Below are 19,461 nucleotides of genomic sequence, written 5' to 3' on the forward strand. Positions count from 1 at the left end.
TCCACTTCACAATAACAGTACTTACAGTTGACCGGGGCAGCTCTAGCAGGGCAGAAATTTGACAAACTGACTTGTTGGAAAGGTGGCATCCTATGACAGTGCCACGTTGAAAGTCGCTGAGCTCTTCAGTAAGTCCAGCCAATGTTTGTCTATGGACATTGCATGGCTGTGTACTGTGCTCGATTTTATACAATTGTCAGCAACGGGTGTGGCTGAAATAGCTGAATCCACTAATTTGAAGGGGAGTCCACATACTTTTGGATATATAGTGTATACACCATATCAATGATGTAGTGTAATAGAGAAATCATGCACAAAGTAGCCTACAGAAAAACAGTCGTGAAATATTTGCCAATATGGGTTCGAAAAGTGTGAGTGTGAAACCATAGCATAGGATGATATTATTCAGCACCACATGAGCAGGTAATGCGGCTTGGCCGGCGCTGGCTGAGCCCACAAAAGTCGAATCAAAGATTTCAGCACCAGACAGCTCCGCACTCCGCTCTGTTCTCTGACTCCTGATATTCGCATTCATAACGAGAATTGTGCATTTATTCCCATGTCTCATGAGTTCTACAGTTTAGACTCTTCATTTTGCTTCTCTATAGAAGAGCTTTAGAGACAGGCTATGAGATTTCAGCCAGGGCCCAGACTCGATCTGGTAGCGATCACCATTTCCCCTATAGACGAAATAGCCTAGGCCTACAGAAATCATGTGGCAAAGTGTACAGCATAGAAAAGTTATACAAGATTAGTAATATTAGGGTAGAAATATGTGGAAACCATGGTGTATGGAATTTAATGTACCCTAGGCCTTTTTTTGTAACCCATAAATGTCCTCTAGCAAAACGTACAATACAGAGATGAATCAGCAGCAACTAGCATCGGCTTATCTGGTCCCTTAGCCTAATATATCAGCCATAAGGGCTAAGCCTATTATTTAATTCTGGATATCATGGTGGATGTATTTCGCATTGCCATGATTTTAGGTCATTCAGAGTAGCCTACATCTGTTTTTCATCGAATCTTTCACACAGGTCGCCTATTCATTCGCCAGGCAGGCCGTTTGGGAAATGTTGAGTATAACCACTTTTCCATGCACCACGACTACACTACTGATGTCTGGGTATTTTTGCTGGAAAATGTTGGCACAGTCACTTTTACTCAGGCCCAGCCACACGGCAATTTCTGCCTACGTGTCTGGACTCAACAAAGGCCATTGCTGTTTTACCGTCTTATGGCTGACCAGTCAGGGGGATGTCTAGGGACCAGCATAATAAAATAGTAGACACAAACACCTACACACACGTTTGCACGCGCGCGCGCGCGCACACACACACACACACACACACACACACACACACACACACACACACACACACACACACACACACACACACACACACACACACACACACACACACACACACACACACACACACACACACACACACACACACAGGTTCAGATGTGATTGATGTAAACAGACTCACCTGTACGCTGGTTAGTGTGGTGTATTGGTAGGCTTTGATAACTAGGTAGTTAGCCTCGATGTCTATCAATCCCAGAATCATGTACTTCCACCATCGCCTCTTCAGTATTGCCAGCAGATTCTCCTCACCTGTGAAGAGGATAAGAGAAAAATGTTTTAACAACGTCTGTTCCCACAGGGAATATAACTGTATGCTAATGAGATGTTTTTGGTGGATATACACAATATTTCCAAAAGTATGTGGACACCCCTTCAAATTAGTGGATTCGGCTATTTCAGCCACACCCATTGCTGACAGGTGTATAAAATCGAGCACACAGCCATGCAATCTCTATAGACAAACATTGGCAGTAGAATGGCTGTCAATGACAAACCGTCATCGGTTTGTCAAATTTCTGCCCTGCTAGAGCTGCCCCGGTCAACTGTAAGTGCTGTTATTGTGAAGTGGAAACGTCTAGGAGCAGCAACGGCTCAGCCGCGAAGTGGTAGGCCACACAAGCTCACAGAACGGGACTGCCCAGTGCTGAAGTGTGTAAAAATTGTCTGTCCTTGGTTGCAACACTCACTACCGAGTTCCAAACTGCCTCTGGAAGCAACGTCAGCACAATAACTGTTTGTCGGGAGGTTCATGAAATGGGTTTCCATGGCCGAGCAGCCACACACAAGCCTAAGATCACCATGTGCAATGCCAAGCGTCGGCTGGAGTGGTGTAAAGCTCGCCACCATTGGACTCAGGAGCAGTGGAAATGTGTTCACTGGAGTGATGAATCACGTTTTACCATCTGGCAGTCCGACAGACGAATTTGAGTTTGGCGGATGCCAGGAGAACGCTACCTGCCTGAATGCATAGTGCCAACTGTAAAGTTTGGTGGCGGAATAATGGTCTGGGGCTGTTTTTCATGGTTAAGGCAAGGCCCCTTAGTTCCAGTGAAGGGAAATCTTAACACTACAGCATACAATGACATTCTAGACGATTCTGTGCTTCCAACTATGTGGCAACAGTTTGGGGAAGGCCCTTTCCTGTTTCAGCATGACAATGCCCCCTGCACAAAGCGAGGTCCATACAGAAATTGTTTATTGAGATCGGTGTGGAATAACTTGACTGGCCTACACAGAGCCATGACCTCAACGCCATCGAACACCTTTGGGATGAATTGGAACGCCGACTGCGAGCCAGGCCTAATCGCTCAACATCAGTGCCCGACCTCACTAATGCTCTTGTGGCTGAATGGAAGCAAGTCCCCACGGCAATGTTCTAGTGGAAAGCCTTCCCAGAAGAGTGGAGGCTGTTATACCAGCAAAGGGGGACCAACTCCATATTAATGCCCATTATTTTAGAATGAGATGTTCGATGAGCAGGTGTCCATATACCTTTGGTCATGTAGCATTGACTAGAGTTAAGTGCGTAAGCTTCTTATAAGCCTTAACATCCATATATAAGATTTCCCTTTCAGCTTCAGTGCATGGCTAACATTTCAAAATTAATTAGAAGACAGATACAACGAGGGAAGCAATTAACATGACAAAACAAACAGATAAACAAAACCACCCTTGAGAGAAGTCAGCCTCTTCCCAATGATCATGGGAGGAAAAAAACCTCCCTGTAATCTCAGTAGAACAATGCGGCTAGCTAGTTATTTGTTTTCAGTTATTATAGCTAGCACTGTGTGCAGTAATCTCTTAGCACAACATGAGAGCATTCTAAAATGTCTGCTTTTCTTTATGACCATAATTGCAAAAGACAGCTCTCTGGGATCCGAGTGTGGTTAGAGAGAGAGAGAGAAAGAGTGTCAGGCAGGAGAGGACGAATAATTAGAGACAACAAAGAAGCGTGTGCAGACCTTCAGTCCAACACTATTTACAGAGGAGCGGGTAGGAGGCATCCAAAAGCTAATTATTTTCATGCTCAAAAACATCAAACTGTCAAACAGGTTGGTGGGGTTATTACTACGGTAGCTATAGTCTTGCACACTGATACCGTTCGAACACTGATAAATGTGCTGGTGCTTTATAAGAAATCTAAGCTAATACTGTAGCTATGAGCATATAGTCTGTGTTTGTGAAACAGTTGCTGTAACCCATTTTGCAGTGCTTGAATAATTACATAAACTTGTAACAGATGCACTGAATGAAATTGTTTCTAATTACTATGCATTTGCATATATTGAGAGTCTTTCTAAGCACACAGAGATATGCCACCAGTTGTGCAGATTCCTGGAGTTAAACATTTGTAGGGAAATAGTTCAAAATGGCTTCCTTTCCTTGACTGGAGGGATTGCAGAGTGCAGTGCTGTGATGGGGAGCTGTTTCCTTTCCCAGACTCTGATGGTTCTGTGCTCTACTACAGGCCATTACAATCCACTGGGACGTGTTCAAGCTCAATCACTGGGTACAGGTCACACAGGACAAAAATCAGCCAGCCTGCCACTGTTCACGAGGAGAAAGGTTAATGTTTCCTAAAAGTCCAGGGGTATTTACTTAGCTTTATGTCCATAGCTTAGTGTCCAGCTTCAAGAGCAGGTTATCTGTTAGGTTAAACAGGGATGTCACTGTGTGTTCTTTCTCTATACATCTCTCTAAGGACCAGGGACGTCACCAGGATGTTGCTTTTGGGGCTTTAGCCCCATATGATTTTGGGTCATTCCCAAATCTTTTGCGCTGCTGCGATGGTGTAAAAAGTAGTTAGAGATAAAACTCCCAAAGTCATCCAACCGTTATAAATCAGGGGTGTAGTGCCTCTTCCACACTCCGCCACTTCTCAGAATGGTGCTATGTCTTGATTAATTAGTATTCTACATAACAAACCGAATATAATAGCATAGATAATGTTAGGCTACTGTTATACCAAAAACACCACGTAATTTCTGATGACAATTTAGGATGATTGTGCTGAAATGTTGATTTTCTTTTCTCATGTGGACAGAACTCAACAGCAGGTGCCATAGGCTAAAATATGCTTTGATTGAAACAAAATACAGGTGGCTGTGTTTAACTCCATCTGCTCTAAAATTCGATTAAACAGTATGCTACTTAGTCTACTTCATTCAAGAAGATCGAAATGCATATTCCCATGAAACTGATTGGGATCAAATGGTTGGCATGCATGCAGCATGGACGTTTCACCTGTAAAACGTGAAGAATTATCCTTCACGATTGACAGTGATGATGGCCTAATTTATAATAAGGTAGGCCTAATTTGGTGTTTTAGGATTTTAAAAATAGAACATTTTCATTGAGCCACTTATGTGTAGACATAGGCAATCGTGTAATTTGGATGATGTAGGTTTATTGTATGTATATTCTAAATGATTTTATAGCCTACAATAGGCTACATGTAGGTATCAACTTTCATTCAGAAATGATTATGTAATAATAATAAAGAATTGTGCTCCGGTAGGCTACCTAAAAAGATAGCACTTTACCACTGGTTATTATAAATTTAAAGCAATTGCCATGTGTGGTCAACTGATAATTCCAGCTCCGTTTTGATTGGGACAGCGTCATTGCTGCTTTGAGACAAGCATTGGAACTTGTCTTGATAAATCAATCTTTCTTTTCACTGAATCTCTGTTTGGATATTTGGTTACAATTAGGCTGGGAAATGTTAGCTAAGTTGAGCTGAGTGCTGATGATCATTAGTCTAGCAATTGAAAGCAATGCAGATCTTCTCTACACACACACACACACACACACACACACACACACACACACACATTAGGCCTATAGCCTACCTGATGAGCTTCCCTGACGTTTTCCTGAACTTTCCAATACTTCTCTGATGCATTTCAGTCACTTAGCCTACTGATGCGAATACACATTTTTACACTTTTCCCATAGGCTATTCAAGTCATTTGACATATTTTCTTATTGGTTAAAAAGGTCATAATGCCTACATCGTTTCATTAACAATATATTTGAGACCACTAGTCTATTGGCTTCATTCATGTACTGAATGTATTCTCTTGTAATTGTAGGCTAGGCTACTTGCTGATAGATTATTAAAAAATATTATTGTAACAGTATACCCTCCCTATGTGTTAGTTCAGCCTGGGTAGGTACCACCACTAGGCCATGTATTATCCTTAGAGGTGTGGGGGTGCGGACTGTCTCACATACTATGTGACTGGGTATTGTAACTGAGGTAGTTTAGGTGAAATGGGCATCCTCAAGGTCACTGTGTGTGTGTCCCCCAAATTTCTCCTCCATTTACCTTCTGATCTGTGTCTATTAGACTAGAGACGACAAACATCACATCAGACACAATGCAAACAGAAGGCCAGGTGATTGGACGCCAATGATCTGTGTGACTTTGTGATGGGCTCTCTCCCTGCTATGCCTATCTCTGTGTAAGCAATGAGAGTTTATTTGCACACCTCGGGCAAAGAGCGGCACCTTGATTAACCTTGATTACCATCCAATGGTCTCGTTATTCCTGATCCAATTATAGGACTGGTAGTGCTTTACATTGACATTTTAGTCATTTAGCAGACGCTCTTATCCAGAGTGACTCACAGTTAGTGAGTGCATACATTTTATATTTTATTTTATTTTTTATACTGGTCCCCCGTGGGAAACGAACCCACAACCCTGGCGTTGCAAACGCCATGCTCTACCAACTGAGCTATAGGGGACTAGTTAAAGTAAGTTAAATGCAGAGCACTGCAGGATCTATTCCTATAGTAGCATTATTAATTGTTTTTACATGGCCAATCAGTCTGTGCGTACCCAGAGAAGCGCCCGGGGACCTGTGCTAGCTAGCTAGCTAGCTTCATTTGCACTTTGTCACCACCCAGACAGGCTAATGTTCTCTTATTCTGGCCTTGTTAAAAGCTGCTGCCTGCTACATATCCTGCCTCCCATACTCATCACATCTCCTCTGCATCTTTAACCAGGTCTGGAGATGTTTTCTGATTTCCCTGGATACATTTAAATTGCTTTTCGGTGTCTGAAATGTGGAAAGGGAAACCTAGTCAGTTGTACAACTGAATGCATTCAACTGAAATGTGTCTTCTGCATTTAACCCAACCCCTCTGAATCAGAGAGGTGTGGAAGGCAGCCTTAATCAACATCCACGTCTTCGGTGCCCGGGGAACAGTGGGTTAACTGCCTTGCTCAGGGGCAGAACGACTGATTTTTACCTTGTCAGCTCGGGGATTCGATCCAGAAACCTTTCGGTTACTGGCCCAACACTCCTACCCACCAGGCTACCTGCCGCCCCTATAGGCTACCTGCCGCCCCTATAGGCTACCTGCCGCCCCTATAGGCTACCTGCCGCCCCTATAGGCTACCTGCCGCCCCTATAGGCTACCTGCCGCCCCTATAGGCTACCTGCCGCCACTATTCAATACCACTCCATCCAGACTTAATGGAATCGTTGATTTCATTGGTGTAAGGCTTTCTACATAGGCCTAATTCTAAATCAAGTCTCCTATTTTCTTTCCAGCCTCACAGCTTTCAAAACCCTCTCAATATAGCCACGTGTGTGGTTAGATAGGCAAGGGTAGGCTAGTTGCTCCCCGCCTCCCCTACCTCCTCCACCAACCCTGGTATAGACATACCTTATTACATGATTGATTATGTAATAAGGACAAAAGCACAATCTAACCTATGTACATCAGCGGTAAGTATTCTGTTGTGACCATCCCTGCAGCAAGGTCCTGTAGCTCAATGAGTCTCCTCTGCTGTCAATAGGATGGGATGGGCAGAGCCTCCCTCCATCCTAAAAAACAATAAAAGAGCTCTCAGAGGCAATCACCAAGTGGGAGGACAAAGGTATTGACCTGACCAAGTACCTCCAGGCTCCTTAAGGAAAATACCATGGGAGATAATGAAGAGTACTGACTCGAGACAACTTCACCAAACTCTCCCCAAAACACACACACACACACACACACACACAAACACACATTTACACAGTGCATTCGGAAGAGTATTCAGACCCCTTGACTTTTTCCACATTAAATAAATACAAATCCTCGTTAATCTACACCAATACCCCATAATGACAAAGCAAAAACAGGTTTTTAGAAATTTTTGTAAATGTATAAAATATAAAAAACTGAAATAGCTTATTTACATAAGTATTCAGACCCTTTGCTATGAGACTCGAAATTGAGCTCAGGTGCATCCTGTTTCCATTGATCATCCTTGAGATGTTTCTACAACTTGATTGGAGTCCACCTGTGGTAAATTAAATTGATTGGACATGATTTGTAAAGGCACACACCTGTCTATATAAGGTCCCACAGTTGACAGTGCAGGTCAGAGCAAAAACCAAGCCATGAGATTGAAGGAATTGTCCTTAGAGCTCCGGGACAGGATTGTGTCGAGGCACAGATCTAGGGAAGGGTACCAACACATTTCTGCAGCATTGAATGACCCCAAGAACACAGTGGCCATCATTCTTAAATGGAGAAGTTTTGAACCACCAAGACTCTTACTAGAGCTGGCCGCCCGGCCAAACTGAACAATCGGGGGAGAAGGGCCTTGGTCAGGGAGGTGACCAAGAACCCGATGGTCACTCTGATAGAGCTGCAGAGTTCCTCTGTGGAGATGGCAGAACCTTCCAGAAGGACAACAATATCTACAGCCCGCTTGGAGTTTGCCAAAAGGCACCTAAAGGACTATCAGACCATGAGAAACAAGATTCTCTGGTCTGATGAAACCAAAATTGAACTCTTTAGCCTGAATGGGAAGCCTCACATCTGGAGGAAACCTGGCACCATCCCTATGGTGAAGCATGGTGGTATCAGCATCATGTTGTGGGGATGTTTTTCAGCGGCAGGGACTGGGAGACTAGTGAGGATCCAGGGAAAGATTAATGGAGCAAAGTACAGAGAGATCCTTGGTGAAAACCTGCTCCAGAGCGCTCAGGACCTCAGACTGGGGCGAAGGTTCACCTTCCAACAGGACAACAACCCTAAGCACACAGCCAAGACAAAGCAGGAGTGGCTTCGGGACAAGTCTCTGAATGTCCTTGAGTTGCCCAGCCAGAGCCCGGACTTGAACCCGATCTAACATCTCTGGAGAGACCTGAAAATAGCTGTGGCTGGGCGCAATAACCTCTCACAGTGGTAAAATATCTCAGTGGTAAAATCTCTCAAATCAATAATTTTCAAATGCCCCTGACCTCCTTCCTTTGTAGTCTTATACCGTTCCATCAAATCCACCTTAAAGCACTATTTCATATGCTCTCTGAAGTTGGAGACACTTATCTCCCTCACTAACTTTAAGCATCAGTTGTCAGAGCAGCTTACCGATCACTGCACCTGTACACAGCCCATCTGTAATTAGCCCACCCAACTACCTCATCCCCATATTCTCTCTCTCTCTCTCTCTCTCTCTCTCTCTCTCTCTCTCTCTCTCTCTCTCTCTCTCTCTCACTCTCACTCTCACTCTCACTCTCTCTCACTCTCACTCTCACTCTCTCACTCTCACCACATTGAAGAGAGAATGAGAGCATTCACACACACATTTCTATTCTGTCCAACCAATTCAACACAACTAAAAGCACAAGTGTAAAATGCCTGATAAAGTGACTGACAAAAATCAGAGTCGACAGTCAAGGACAGTCGGGGGTGATAAGGAGATGTTGATGAAGGCTATTTGTCCAATTGATTGCTAGAACATCACATAGAGAAGTAAAGTTCAAATAATGATGAAAATAAAAGAGGTAGGCTGTGGGTATTGCTAGATTGTAATATAAGGGCATTAAGTGTTTGCAGGTGCATTGCATCATTCAGCCTGCAAAGTCATTTTTTTTCTTTAGGTCTTATTTATCACTTATTACGGTACACACAGAGTGAATAATGCTGTGTTAAGGCTATTTCTGAAGACAGCTAACATCTCTACCCTAGTAGCCATGCCATTATAGTCCCTCTATGTCTGTGAACATGTGGCAACTGGATAGCTGTTAGAGTATAGCCTACCACACAGATAATACAATGTATTATCACCTTATGCAGTACACTGGGGTATATTAGGGTCACATGGTGAATCCATTACGACCTTGACATTTCTTATATGTCTGTGTTTCTATAGAATAGACCATTAGTGGAGGCTTTCCCAGCTTTTTAGCCTTCATGGCAAATAGATCTATTTCACTGAAAAATCTATGCATCGAATTTCATTTAGTGGTGATTCATTAGGTAATAAAAGTCCACAAAAAAAAAATAAAGTTACTATAGTTTTGGCAAGTCGGTTAGGACATCTACTTTGTGCATGACACAAGTAATTTTTCCAACAATTGTTTACAGACAGATTATTTCACTTATAATTCACTGTATCACAATTTCAGTGGGTCAGAAGTTTACATACACTAAGATGACTGTGCCTTTAAACAGCTTGGAAAATTCCAGAAAATGATGTCATGGCTTTAGAAGATTCTGATAGGCTAATTGACATCATTTGAGTCAATTGGAGGTGTACCTGTGGATGTATTTCAAGGCCTACCTTCAAACTCAGTGCCTCTTTGTATCATGGGAAAATCAAAAGAAATCAGCCAAGACCTCAGAAAGAAACCAGAAACAGGTACAAAAGTATCTACAGTAAAACGAGTCCTATATCGACACAACCTGAAAGGCCGATTAGCAAGGAAGAAGCCACTGCTCCAAAACCGCCATAAAAAAGCCAGACTACGGTTTGCAACTGCACATGGGGACAAAGATCGTACTTTTTGGAGAAACGTCCTCTGGTCTGATGAAACAAAAATAGAACTGTTTGGCCATGATGACCATCGTTATGTTTGGAGGAAAAAGGAGAAGGCTTGCAAGCCGAAGAACACCATCCCAACCGTGAAGCACGGGGGTGGCAGCATCATGCTGTGGGGTTGCTTTGCTGCAGGAGGGACTGGTGCACTTCACAAAATAGATGGCATCATGAGGAAGGAAAATTATGTGGATATATTGAAGCAACATCTCAAGACATCAGTCAGGAAGTTAAAGCTTGGTCGCAAATGGGTCTTCCAAATGGACAATGACCCAAAGCATACTTCCAAAGTTGTGGCAAAATGACTTAAGGACAACAAAGTCAAGGTAGTCCCCGAGTAGCGCAGTGGTCTAAGGCACTGCATCGCAGTGCTAGCTGTGCCACTAGAGATCCTGGTTCGAATCCAGGCTCTGTCGTAGCCGGCCGCGACCGGGAGACCTATGGGGCGGCGCACAATCGTCCAGGGTAGGGGAGGGAATGGCCGGCAGGGATGTAGCTCAGTTGGTAGAGCATGGCGTTTGCAATGCCAGGGTTGTGGGTTCAATTCCCACGGGGGGCCAGTATGAAAAATAAAAAAATTATGTAAGTCGCTCTGGATAAGAGCGTCTGCTAAATTACTTAAATGTATTGGAGTGGCCATCACAAAGGACTGACCTCAATCCTATAGAAAATGTGTGGGCAGAACTGAAAAAGCGTGTGCGAGCAAGGAGGCCTACAAACCTGACTCAGTTAGGAGGAATGGGCCAAAATTCACCCAACTTATTGTGGGAAGCTTGTGGAAGGCTACCCAAAACATTTGACCCAAGTTAAACAATTTAAAGGCAATGCTACCAAATACTAATGTGATGAAAGAACTAAAAGCTGAAATAAATCATTCTATCTACTATCGTTCTGACATTTCACATTCTTAAAATAAAGTGGTGATCCTAACTGACCTAAGACAGGGAATTTTTACTAGGATTACATGTCAGGAATTGTGAAAAACTGAGTTTAAATGTATTTGGCTAAGGCGTATGTAAACTTCCGACTTCAACTGTATCTGTGAACTATTAACAGAGAAGAGGTTGATACTTATGGTTTCGTGACTGCTTTTTTCTGGGCACCAGTTCAACCAGTTCAGCACAGATGGACGAGACAGGGCAAACAAAAATAGAAATAATGTTTCTGCACATTTCTCCTCCACCCCAACCCACTCCTCAGGTTCTCCGCTCTGCAACGGTTTTGAGAGTTTCAGTGATTCTAACCGTTATGGCTGTTCAGTCATTTATTTTGGACAGGCTCCACTTGGCAAAGCCTGTCCCGCTCTCTCCGCTCTGACAGATTGGTACAGAAGAATGCTGGCAGCCATTCCTATTAATCTGTGAATCCTGAAAAACAATGGCTTAACCTGCTGGACCATATGCTTGGGAGCCATTATTGTGTTAGGGAAGAGAGAGAGCCTGCAGGCATGTTGGTCCCCATGGTGGCAGATGGGAGATTCTGACACAAGGTGGCATTTGCTGTGTTGGGTCTCTGTGTAATCATAGAAGGAGAAATTGGCGTGCTTAACTCAAATGTTTGTAGTGACAAAAGGTCTTCGTGTGCCAGGTTCAAAAAGCATATACTTGAAGAAAGGAAAAACCCGCACTCACGGAAGTTCTTTTTTTTGCTGCAGAGGTCAAAACAAACGGACAGTAGGCATTCACCCATATTTATAGATGACATCACATTGCAGTACTGCTTCTTTCTTTTTTCACAATCATTATTTACATACATTATTTACGTACATTATTTACGTACATTATTTACAGACATTTTCTACTATTTTCCACAAGAGCTTCAAAAGAAACAAAATGATAAACAAAGAAATAGGCACCTTGTTGCTCACAGGAAGCAACTTAACACAAGTTCTTCATTCAGCACTCTAGGGCTTTCTGTTTGTAAGGCATGGATATAATATCTCTCTCTGTAACTGCAATTTATCACCTATCTAACACCTTTTTGGTGGCTGTACAACTTCTATGCCCTGGAACCTCGGTTGGCACACATCATGTCCCACCGCATTTAAGTGTCTGGACACAAGGGATTTCTCGTCACCAGTTCTGATGTTGCTCTTGTGCTCTGTAATACAAACTTTAAATTCTCTCTCAGACTTTCCAACAAAATAATAGCCACCTGGATACTTAAGCAAAATAAATATATTTAGTATTTCGTTTTACAAGAAAGGTCTCTGTGTACGTCACATTAGCACCCATGGAGTTAGTGGAGGGATGGTTTCAGTCCTTCAGATATTAGATAATTCTGTTACTTACTGTTCTCGCCAAGACCTGTTCTGGTTTCATCTACAGTGAGCACAAAACACATCTCTATAACAATAAAATATCTCATTGTAAAATCAATTTGACATTGGATGACATTTAAAAAACTTCTGCTCTAGATTGTCATCAGTTACTCAAGTTAATAAAATGCTAAACGCATTCTTTGGCACATTAGAGCTAGCTCTGTCTGTGTGTATTTAATATCCCTCCCAATCAGTGGGGTTCAGTGCTGGGTAATTGCTGTAATATGAATGCACTTTAATAGGGAGAGGCAGCCACCACTGATGGTGCAGCCTGAGAAAAGACTTGCTATCAACCATCAGCATTAACCCAATGTAATTAATAACCAGCTCAGCGTATTAATATGAATAATCACCTCGCCTCACTTCCTGTGATAAGTGATACACTTGAGAGCGATAGAGGGGGAGGAGAGAGAGTGGGGGGAGGAGAGAGAGTGGGGGGTTGAGAGAGAGAGGGAGAGAGAGAGGCGAAGAAAGAGAGAGGAAGAGCGAGAGAAGCTTTGGGGGAGTGCCAGCTCGGCCCTCCTGCTGACCCCGATTCCGCTAGGCCAGGGTCTAGAAGTCAGGAAGTCTTATTGGGAGTAGGGGTGAAGGAGAAGGAAAAACTACCTAGCTGCCAGGGGAGAGGAGCTGAGCACCAATTCATTTCACAAGTCAGGAATAATTGAGTAGAGGTGCTGCTGCTGCTTACCCTTACCCTTACCATAGGTGGTGGTCAGAGCCAAAGGTTAGGAGGAACCCGTGGACTAGTGGATAGTGAATTCTGTTAATCCCAAACAAACCAGTGGGATGGTGGGGTGTACAAGCACTATGAGGTCAAGGCAAATACGTGGTTGCAGTTTAAGCACTGTTGGTTAGGCTATACGTTTGTTGTCAATATTTTGTTTTTCAGCGCAGCTCAGAATAAACTGGTGGTTTGATCAAAAAAGATTGTTGGTTATGAGAGGGTTATTGCTGTATAACTGTATATTAATTTAATCATAGTTTGATCCGTTACTGTAACAACTTTAGCTACAAATGACAACAGAACTGTTAGGCTGTTGGCTGCAGAGCCGGAGTAGGCAGCTGCTCCTGTTGTAGTCTCCCTTCCAGTAAGGCACTTAACCATCACTATTCATTCTGTGCATGGTCATGCTTACCGCTGCTCCCTATTACAGCCAGACTCTGTCTATGGCCTTACACAACAAAGAACGGGACCAATTTGGCCAGGAGCCTCTTGAAAAAGTAGCCACGCTTTCTAACAGAGAACAGCTTGCTCTGAAATAATATGTTTGTATATTTATAATTACATATATTATAACTACTGACAACTGCATACGTCACACAAAGAGCCCCTGTCTATTAATTTGGTAGCAACGTGATGGTTGGTTGAACAACAGCTACCGTTACATACCTATACATTTTTTATGACACCTGCATGATTCCAGTGCATGGCTATGCTATCTGCTTCTTGTCAAGACCAACTCACCAGAGACAGAGAAGATCATTCAAAGGGCCAAGCTAGCAGAGCCCAGAATAATTAGCCTTCAGTGATGTTATGATAACCTGGCTGTCTTATACAGACCTGCCTGAACAGAATAGGAGTGATTGAAGCTAACATAGAGAGAAGGCTTTGTTACATGTAGAGCATCAATTAAGAATATCTATGTGATGCTACTGCTATTCAGCTCTATTATTATAAAGTTATACATTCCTACATTTTTCTCTCTCTGAGACACTTACACGTTTGTTCTATTTGAGGATTTGTGAGGTGCAAATCCAAGCAAGGGCGCCTAGAAGGGAAGGTGTGTGAAAAGATTATGTGTGGGCTGAGGTAAGACCTGGCATACATTTATTTGTTTCCTTTTTTTTTGGCATACATTTTATTATCTTGCGGCAGATTCTCATGCTCCACACCCTTCTACCTTAACATCCATGTTGCTCTGAATCAGTCAGAATCATCAACAGAAAACTGTGGATAATGACGACAACTACACAAAGAATGGCACCTATTGGTAGCTGGGTAAAAAAATAATAAGCTGACATTGAATACCCCTTTGAGCATGGTGAAGTTATTAATTACACTTTGGATAGAGTATCAATACACCCAGTCACTACAAAGATACAGGCGTCCTTCCTTAGTCAGTTGCCAGAAAGGAAGAAAACCGCTCAGGGATTTCACCATGAGGCCAATGGTGACTTTAAAACAGTGAAAAGTGGTGCGTGCATATGTATTCACCCCCTTTGCTATGAAGCCCCTAAATAAGATCTGGTGCAACCAATTACCTTCAGAAGTCACATAATTAGTTAAATAAAGTCAACCTGTGTGCGATCTAAGTGTCACATGATCCGTCACATGATCTCAGTGTATATATACACCTGTTATGAAAGGCCCCAGAGTCTGCAACACCACTAAGCAAGGGGCACCACCAAGCAAGCGGCACCATGAAGACCAAGGAGCTCCCAAACAGGTCAGGGACAAAGTTGTGGAGAAGTACAGATCAGGGTTGGGTTATAAAAATATATCCGAAACTTTGAACATCCCACGGAGCACCATTAAATCCATTATTCAAAAATTGAAAGAATATGGCACCACAACAAACCGTTCAAGAGAGGGACGCCCACCAAAACTCATGGACCAGGCAATGAGGGCATTAATCAGAGAGGCAACAAAGAGACCACAGATAACCCTGAAGGAGCTGCAAAGCTCCACAGCAGATATTGGAGTATCTGTCCATTGGACCACTTTAAGACGTACACTCCAAAGAGCTGGGCTTTACGGAAGAGTGGCCAGAAAAAAGCCATTGCTTAAAGAGACTAAAATTGAGCTTTTTAGCCATCAAGGAAAATGCACCTCTCATCACCCCGAGAACACCATCCCCACAGTGAAGCATGGTGGTGGCAGCATCATGCAGTGGGGATGTGTTTCATCGGCAGGGACTGGGAAACTGGTCAGAATTGAAGGAATGATGGATGGCGCTAAATACAGGGAAATTCTTGAGGGAAACCTGTTTCAGTCTTCCAGAGATTTGAGACTGGGACGGAGGTTCACCTTCCAGCAGGACAATGACCATAAGCATACTGCTAAAGCAACACTTGAGTGGTTTAAGGGGAAACATTTAAATGTCTTGGAATGGCCTAGTCAAAGCCCAGACCTCAATCCAATTGAGAATCTGTGGTATGACTTAAAGATTGCTGGACACCAGCGGAACCCATCCAACTTGAAGGAGCTCGAGCAGTTTTGCCTTGAAGAATGGGCAAAAATCCCAGTGGCTAGATGTGCCAAGCTTATAGAGACATACCCCAAGAGACTTGCAGCTGTAATTGCTGCAAAAGGTGGCTATTCAAAGTTAGGCAAGCTCAAGTTTTCTGTTTTTCTGTCTTATTTCTTGTTTGTTTCACAATAAAAAATATTTTGCATCTTCAAAGTAGTAGGCATGTTGTGTAAATCAAATGATACAAACCCCCCAAAAATCCATTTTAATTCCAGGTTGTAAGGCAACAAAATAGGAAAAATGCCAAGGGGGTGAATACTTTCACAAGCCACTGTAGACATTAAAACATGTGTTTTAATAAAATCAACTATATGCATTGTCCTTGTCTGATGCTTTAAGCGCTCTGTTTGATTAAATAAGATACAAATTACTCAAGAGGGAGCCAGAGATCAAGATAACCAGAAGAAAAAAAACGTTACCTGACCCGACCTGGTGTTTTTATAGTCTTACATTTTTTGGTGCAGAAAACTTGGAGGAGGGGGGGGGGGCAAATAAAACCACCCGCCCGCCAAATTCGTGTCCGGTACGTTTCAGTACGAATACGTGTACTATTACACTGCTACAATATAATATCCACCTAGTAGGAATCAAACTAACTCTAGATAGCAAGCTGTCATGGTCAAAACATATAGACTCAATGGTTGCTAAAATGGGAAGTGGTCTGTCCATGATAAAGCGCTGCTCTGCTTTCTTGACATCTACAGTGCCTTTAGAAAGTATTCATACCCCTTGACTTATTCCACATTTTGTTGTGTTAAAGACTGAATTGAAAATCTCCAATCTACACACAATACCCCATAATGATAAAGTGTAAACATTATTTTAGAAATTTTTGCACATTTATTGAAAATTAAATACAGAATTATCTAATTTACATGAGTGTTCACACCCCTGAGTCAATACATGTCAGAATCACCTTTGGAAGCGATTACAGCTATGAGTCTTTCTGGGTAAGTCTCTAAGAGCTTAGCACACTGTACAATATTTGCACATTATTCTAATAAAACATATTCAAGCTCTGTCAAATTGGTTGTTGATCATTGCTAGACAGCCATTTTCAAGTTTTGCCATAGCCGATTTAAGTGAAAACTGTAACTAGGCCACTCAGGAACATTCAATGTTGTATTGGTAAGCAACTTCAATGTATATTTGGCCTTGTGTTTTAGGTTATTGTCCTGCTGAAATTTGAATTTATCTCCCAGTGTCTGTTGGAAAGCAGACTGAACCAGGTTTTCCTCTAGGAGTTTGCCTGTGCTTAGCTCTATTTCATTTATTTGTATCCAAAAAAACTCCCTAGTCCTTGCCGATGACAAGCACACCCATAACATGATGCAGCCACCACCATGCATGACAATATGAAGAGTGATACTCAGTGATGTGTTGTGTTGGATTTGCCCCAAACATAACGCTTTGTATTCAGGACATAAAGTTCATTTCTTTGCCACATTTTTTGCTGTTTTACATTAGTGTTTTATTGCAAACAGGATGCATGTTTTGGAATATTTTTTTTCTGCACAGGCTTCCTTCTATTCACTCTCATTTAGGTTAGTATTGTGGAGTAACTAACTATAATGTTGTTGATCTATTCTCAGTTTTCTCCTATCACAGCCATTAAACCATTGGCCTCATGGTGAAATCCCTGAGAAGTTTCCTTCCTCAGTCAGGAAGGACGCCTGTATCTTTGTAGTGACTGGGTGTATTGATACACCATCCAAAGTGTAATTAATAACTTCACCATGCTCAAAGGGATATTCAATGTCTGCTTTTTTTTAACCCATCTACCAATAGGTGTCCTTCTTTGCGAGGCATTGGAAAACCTCCCTGGTCTTTGTGATTGAATCTCTGTTTGAAATTCAATGCTCGACTGAGGGACCTTTCAGTTAATTGTATGTGTGAGGTACAGAGATGAGGTAGTCATTCCAAAATCATGCTAAACACTATTATTGCACACAGAGTGAGTCCATGCAACGTATTATGTGACTTGTTAAGCAAATACTTACTCCTGAACTTATTTAGGCTTGCCATAACAAAGGGGTTGAATACTTTTTGACTCAAGACAAAAACATAATTCCACTTTAACATTATTGGGCATTGTGTGTAGGCTAGTGACAAAAAAAACTACATTTAATCCATTTTAAATTGAGGCTGTAACACAACAAAATGTGGAAAAAGTCAAGGAGTGTGAATACTTTCAGAAGGCACTGTAAATCAACCAGACAGGTCCTACAGGCCCTAGTTTTGTCACACCTGGACTACTGCCCAGTTGTGTGGTTATGTATGGCAAAGAAGGACAAAAATTGCAGTTTGTCCAGAACAGAGCAGCATGTATTGCATTTAGATGTACACGGAGGGCGAATGTCAGTGGTATGCATGTCAATCTCTCCTGGCTCAAAGTTGAGGAGAGATTGACTGCATCACTATTGGTCTTTGTGCGAGGTGTTGATGGGTTAAAGGTACCAAACTGTCTGTTCAAGTTCGGACACTCATCGGTACCACACAAAACATATAGCCAGAGGTCTCTTCACAGTCCCCAGGTCCAGAACAGAGGCTTGGAAACGCACAGTATTAAATAGAGCCATGACTACATGAAACTCTCTGCCACCCCAGGTAACTCAAGCTAGCAATAAAACCAGTTTCAAAAAACAGATAAAAGAACACCTTACTGGGTACTATGAAGAGACAGGCATTTTTATATATTTTGTATTGTATTTTGCATTGAATTATGTATTGTATTATGTAGTGTTATGTATATTATTATTTGTGTTTTGTTTCCTGTTTGGACCCCAAGAAGAATCATAATAAAATATAAAAAATACTAAATCCTGTTATAGTCTCTATTTGCACTCAGGTATGACCTGAGCAACTGACACCTGTTGTGTCCAGTTGCGTGCGAACATGTGTGTGTGTGCCTGCATGAGTGCATGCGTGACCAGTGTCGTACCTTGCCTGACGGCGAGCGTGGTGGTGTAGACCAGGAACAGCAGGATGTAGTTGAGAAAGCTCTGGAACACGGGCGTGTTGGCGTGGTATTCATGAGCCAGGTACTTGCTGGTCAGCCCGATGCCACAGACGAGCAGAGACAGGACCTGGCCCAGAGCCAGAGTTACTAGAAGTTCCCTGGAGAGGAGAGGCAGGTAAGACAGTGTTACTACACACTGGTATTACAGCACAGCTACTAAACCTCTGACTGGAAAGGGCATTGGAACACAGCTAGTGTAATCCAGTACATTCACATACTGTAAATGCATGGCCAGAGAACAGAAGGTTCTGGTCTTTCATTTCAAATATTTGAACGTGTGTATTCTTCCTTATGCCTGTGTATTTAGGCTTCCATGGTCAGGTCACATGGTCTGGTAAAAACTCATGGCCCTAGCTACAACAGCAGATCAACAGGTGTCCCAATCAACCACAGATCCATCTCTCCATCCCACTGTTTCCCACAGAGTTGTCACCTTCTGAATTCATTACAACATAGCCTCTCCAGCAGTGTGAGGCACATCCAGGTCTTCCAGTCTGATTTATATTAGGACAGGGTTTACAAACACCCTCCATCAGCCATTGTGACACTTAGCCTGGCTTCCTCTTTTTCTTCAACAGGTGGTTTGGGACACTGAGTTTGACATCCCATTCTCCATAAAGTGTACTACTTTTGGCCAATGACATCCTCCTTTATTTCCATATGGTGCTCTCCT

The 19,461-nt window shown here is 42.6% G+C and overlaps 1 protein-coding gene across 1 annotated transcript in view; it reads right to left on the minus strand.

The window, feature by feature from the left end:
* The window catches only part of LOC311108153 (solute carrier family 35 member F1-like), a gene marked incomplete at both ends in the record, with an annotated part of 80,826 nt that overhangs the window by 52,394 nt on the left and 8,971 nt on the right, over positions 1–19,461 (minus strand). The window contains 2 exons of the mRNA XM_084150779.1: positions 1,494–1,621; positions 18,711–18,886. Of these exons, the coding sequence (XP_084006905.1) occupies positions 1,494–1,621; positions 18,711–18,886 (304 nt within the window). The remainder of the gene's footprint in view (positions 1–1,493; positions 1,622–18,710; positions 18,887–19,461) is intronic.

This window comes from Coregonus lavaretus (assembly GCF_964263955.1).
Source record: "Coregonus lavaretus genome assembly, chromosome: 33".
Taxonomy (NCBI): Eukaryota; Metazoa; Chordata; class Actinopteri; order Salmoniformes; family Salmonidae; genus Coregonus; species Coregonus lavaretus.